The sequence below is a fragment of the Gavialis gangeticus genome, unplaced genomic scaffold (assembly GCF_001723915.1).
Source record: "Gavialis gangeticus isolate Ggan-Ray unplaced genomic scaffold, GavGan_comp1, whole genome shotgun sequence".
In the NCBI taxonomy this organism is placed as follows: Eukaryota; Metazoa; Chordata; order Crocodylia; family Gavialidae; genus Gavialis; species Gavialis gangeticus.
The window spans coordinates 28,833,698-28,839,358 of record NW_017728996.1 but is presented as its reverse complement, the minus strand read 5'-3'; the positions used below and the strand labels follow the sequence as shown (position 1 = coordinate 28,839,358).

Sequence of the window (5,661 nt, the reverse complement as noted above, 5' to 3'; positions counted from 1 at the left end):
GATATCTAGGCTTAAAAATCTCATTCCTGAGCAAGCTGTTAGGGGAGAACATGGCATGTCTTAGTCAGCATGCTACAGGAAAATATAATTATCCAGTAAGACCCCAGTGCTGCAGTCAATGCTCTGGGTATGGGTGGCTGGCAGCCATGGGGTTGACATCGCACAACTGAACTGAAACCTATCATTTTTAAAAGGGGAGGACTGTTTCAAAATTTGCCATTTATTCAAATATTGTATTGCAGCCTGGATCTGGTATAGAATCTTCTTAGCAGGCTTGAATAATGTAGCACATTTTGGGACTGCACCAAAGCAATGGGTTTGGGATAAGATCTTCAGTGCTTCTTCTTAAGAAAGGCTGGGCCATTTTTAGATGCCGGAAGCCTCTATTATAAATTAATGTATCTAGACGAGAGGATGGGACATCTTAGAAGGTTGGTTGGGATGTTCTACTGTGAGCATCTGAGATGTTGAGACCACTGAATGGAGAAATTTGGTACATTATTATTCATATGAGGAGATGCTCATTTTTCAGAAGTACCACAGCCTGTGGGCAACTGTGCATAGGAATCCATTTGATGGGTGTTTCTTTGTAACTATATGTGAATCTCCTCAGAATGGAACAGAAAATTCTGTCTTTCATGTTAGGGGTAGAGGAGGAGCAGTTCAATTCTTCTTACATTTCTATTTTTTAAATGAGATAACTTTTGGAAAATCTTAAGAACAATACAGGAACATGAACAGAATGTTTTAGGATGCTGCAGGAATGAGAGTCCTGGGTGTCACAAGCATATGTTCCCAGTAGTTGTCCTTATCTGAAGTAAAGCTGACTCATTAGTCAGGATATTATGACAGAATTACTTCTTAGCTCATAGCAGCAGGAAACCTTGACTTCAGGATACCCTGCAGTTTATAAAAGGTCTGTGCACAATACAGTTTCTCCATTATGCACAGGCTTTAATATCAGAAGTTTTTCATTACTGTGACTTAATATTAACACAGTAAACTAGTCACTGTTTGTTTAGACCTAACATGTTAAGCCAGTATTTTTGTTAAAATACAGTTTCCAAATTGCACATGATTTCAGAGCTGATGAGGTTTTTACTTCAGACTGCTGAAAGTTTGGTCTGAATATAGAATTTTCCATATTAAACAAGTTCAACAATACAGTAATGCCAATTTGTTGAAAGAGGTACACCTCAAAATAACCTAGTGGTTACTTCCTACTCTGTCTGATTCAGAGCAGGGATGAGAACATGCGTTTCCCACTTCCCACGTGACTAACCACAATGACGATAGAGTTGGTCTCTCTTTCTCTGCCCACGGAATATTTATTTATATGAAGTAGAACAGTCTCAGGCAAGCCCCTCACCACCAGTTAATGGCAGCAGCCTTTCACAGGCAGACGTAGGGACATACAGGATCATAGGAAAGTTGGGCTGAAAGGTACCTCCACAAGGTCATCTAGTCCAGCCCCCTGCTCAAGGGAGGATTATCTCTGACTAAACCATCCTAGTCAGAACCTGAACTGGAGTCTCCCATATCTTATATAAGTTCCCCTGCCACAGGGCTGTCACCTGTTGTAGGAGAAAGTCTGGGTGTGTGCCTTTTTTTTTCAATTAAAAGATTTGGGAGCTCTTTTTTTTTTCTCCATGCAAGTGCAAACAAATTTCAAAGCCTTTAGGGATTTTTATCAAATGGAATGTCACTTTCTAATAGTCCTCAGAGGGTATCTGTCCTGCAGTGCTAGAAGGTCCCCTAAAAACCTACTGAACTGCAAAAAAACATACCGAACTGCAGTGGGAAGGCGCACAGACTGTGAGAACTTCATGTGGATTTTTGGAATCCAGGAACCTGTAACTTCTTTCTTCGGGATCATGCATCACTAATTTGGGAGGGTTCAGGGGTTTGCTCAGTTTAAGATAGAAGGTCATTTAGTTCACCATTAAAATCCATAGATGTAAACAGCCTGTTTGAGGGACCCAAATACTACTGCTGGCCATGGACTGAAGTAGCAAAAGCACTGTAGCTATTGCATATGATGGCCCTCAAGTTGGGATTTCATTTCCCTTCCTGTTCATGCTTTGCACAGAGAAAATGAGTAATTGAGTCTAGTCCTTAGTGATGCATAGGTGTTGTGTTTGCTTTAATTCTAGTGTCGTTTATATGACCTTCGTGCAGATAGAGAAGTAGCAATTTACTCCAAAGAGAGCATCATTTTCGGCGCTTCTAGTGTGGACTTCTCTCTCAGTGGTGAGACTTGAATTTTGGGGGTTGGCATGGGATGCAACTTGGATTGTAACATAATCCTTGTTCCATTTGATATGATAAAATGTTGATTATTACAAAGTAAATTAAAACAGGGAAAATATCCACCTACTGTAGTCATTTCTTTCTTTGTAAAAGAATGTGTTAAAGTTAAAACCACCTCAAATGCAATGAGACATTGTTACAATAAGATGTTAGTTAAGGAAATATCTATAAATAGTTCATAAAAGGTAAATATGAGTTATAGATGTTATGTTACAAGCTAACATATAGATCAGGGGTCAGCAACCCCCGGCACGCATGCCGACCGTGGCACACAAGGCCATTTTGCTTGACACACCACAGCCAGCCCAGGCTTTAAGCAGCTGCTGCCAGCCACGGAGCCCAGGCTGCTCCCAGCAGGCGGCTGGGAGGCCGCAAGCCCTGCTGCAAGACCGAGCTCCGTGGGCCAGCTGCAGCTGGGAGGCTGCAAACAGCTGCTCTGGGCTCTGGCATGTTGGCACTCCAGCACCTTCCAAGGTAAACGTGGTTTTCTCGGCACTCCAGCCAAAAAACATTGCCTCCCCCAATATAGGTGTTATAACTAAGTTACAAGCTAGTAATGGACTATTAGGAAAGTCAAAAGAATGTCAGGAGCAACAGGTGGTTATAAATAAGATACTGAACTGTTTAACTCAATATATGAATTTGTTAACCATTTATTAGAGCATCTTTTAATCAAAGGTTAACCCCTTTATAAACAATTTTATAATGCATTCTTAATCTGAAGTGTGAGCAAAATATTTTTCTTATATTATTTAAGTATAGACCTTCAGCCTATAATGCTACTTGAATTAATCTCATTTTAGCAGTTGAAAAGATACAGGCTTTTAATAAAAGCAAGATGTAACTTTCAATGCCAGTTTAAATCAAGCCACTTTGGAATGTATAGGTTAATCATTGCAAATTTAGAAGAAACGCATTCAGCCTTGTGTAGAAACAAATCATGCATCTAGAATTGGAGTGAAGATAGCCTTATATATGAGACAGTAGGAGACCTGAGTGATCCCTCACTCTGCCACAAATGTCTTACACCAGGTCTTTGCTTCAGCCAAGAAGTGTTAGCCATCTAGAAGGGTGTTTGTGCTTAAAAGCTTGCAAAGAACATTCTTTCCAATTATTTAGTTGGTCTAATAAAAGATACCACACTTACCCAAAGGCCCTTGTCTGCCTATGTCCTTTGACCAACACAGTTACAACCAACACTCCTAAGCCATCTAAATCATCACTTCATATAAATGCTATTCTTTTTGTAGGTCGTCTACTATTTGCTGGTTACAATGACTACACTATAAACGTATGGGATGTTCTGAAAGGGTCTCGTGTATCCATTCTGTTCGGACATGAAAATCGAGTTAGTACCTTACGAGTTTCACCTGATGGGACTGCATTCTGCTCAGGATCATGGGATCACACTCTAAGAGTAAGGAGGATTTTTCTTCTAAAATATGGAGATTTCCACAAGTAAATTGACTTTACAGAATGTCCAGGGGGATAGAAAATAAAACCAAATATTCCAAGAAAACTGAAGGCCAATATCATGGCTGCACCTTTGCAAAGATTAGATAAGGCTTAAACAATATTTTCTCTAAGTCAGCAATATATTTCCATTTTAAAGCAAGTGTTAGTATAACTTTATTGCTAAATATTTAAACACAAGGAAATTATCAAGTTATCATCTAAAAATTACCCCTCCACTCATAACTCTTTACTATTAATACTCTTTACCTATTACAAAATTTGACCTCCTTGTTTTATAGCCAGGATTTTGAAATAAAAAGTATTTTTACAGAATACTATTACGGTAATTAATTTTTAAATAGAATATTACTTAAATATAATTTCTTATTTATTTTTCTTTTCTACAGATCTGGGCTTAATTTGTGATGCTATATTCAAATGCAAATGAAGATTCATACCTTAAACTACAAGAAGGAAATCTCAATCTGCAAATGTGAAATGTTCTTTACTAACATTTAGCATTTCTATTGGAGTTTCCATGAATCATTCGTGAGTTGCAGGAAAAAAAAAACAACATACAACTTGATAGCCAAATATTAATTAAATAATTTGTTACATTATCAAATGTTGTTACTGAAAACACAAAAGAACACAACTAGGGTAGACAGTGTAATCTGCTTCAACACATAGCAAGCATCAACTTGTGGTAAAATAAAATGTTTTTAATTCTGTTTTTGAGACTACCTTCTTTTACTAGCAATAGTTTAGATAATTCTAAAAACAGACTTTTTCTCTAAAGTTATCTGTATGATAGAATTTAGTATTTCAGTGCACATGATGTATTTATTATTTGCATGAATTGGATTCCTTTTTAAAGTAACTTTGGGAGAAAAATTACCAATTTTATTGGGGTAGAGTATAAGACTTTTGAAACATTCCACAGTAGTGCATTGAATTTTGATGTTAAAAGTTAGAAAGAGAAAGCAGCTCTAATAGTTTACTTTACGTTGGGGTTATAGATGACTCAAGAGTGTTAATAATTAGGGGAGCAAACAGACTAATGATGATAGTAGTTGTCGTATAAAGGTATTTTTTGTATTTAAAAAACAGATTCCTTTCAAACCCAGTTTTTTTCTACTGTCTTTTTAAATAGAATTGACTATTTCATCTCTGTGATCTGAATGTAAAGAACATAAATGTATGCATAAAGATGATAAGCTACAAAGAAAATGGATATAATCATGATTTACATAATCATGAAGTAATATTTTAACTAGTAGTTTCTTAGAAATTTTTAATTGTATCACTTGGTGAGTGAATTTTCTGTTAATTGGAGAGGTGTTACATGCTAAGCACTAATTATAAAGATAATTTAATCTTTTCCAAGTCAGTCATTGCCATTCTGTGACCCTGATTCTTAACTGTTTAGGCCATTTTATACTACTTTAGCAGTATAAAGTGGCTTTTAATCTTTTCCCACTGTTAGGCTTCTTTGTGATACCAAAGCAGTGGAATGTGGCCACAGTGTAAATGAGAATTGGATCCTCTGAGCCTACCTCTACAACCCTATCCTGATAAAGCTTCTATCAAAGCTAATGGTGATTGATTATAGGTTGACTGTAGGAGCACCCCTGCATGGAGAATGAGCAAAACTGACTCTTTGGGGAAACTGTTTGGTGCCGTTCCTGCCGACATGTGCTGTGGTTGTGGTGGCCTCAAATCAGACAAACCACTCATCACAGTACTGAGCACTACCCTTCACACGCCTGCAGAAGTTATGTAAAATGAAACAGTAAGGCTGTGCCCATATTAATTCAGTGCTTTGTAAGGAGCATTTGTTCTGGTAAAGCAGGAACATATGGGCTAGGGACAGACATTCAAAAAGCCTAAGCCTGA

At 37.5% G+C, this 5,661-nt stretch overlaps 1 protein-coding gene across 1 annotated transcript in view; it reads left to right on the top strand.

Annotated features, from left to right (window-relative positions):
• GNB5 (G protein subunit beta 5) overlaps positions 1-5,076 on the top strand; it is a 27,458-nt gene extending 22,382 nt beyond the window's left edge. The window contains exons 8-10 of the mRNA XM_019504230.1: positions 2,154-2,250; positions 3,561-3,727; positions 4,173-5,076. Of these exons, the coding sequence (XP_019359775.1) occupies positions 2,154-2,250; positions 3,561-3,727; positions 4,173-4,184 (276 nt within the window). The 3' untranslated portion in view covers positions 4,185-5,076. The remainder of the gene's footprint in view (positions 1-2,153; positions 2,251-3,560; positions 3,728-4,172) is intronic.
• Positions 5,077-5,661: the final 585 nt, after the last annotated feature.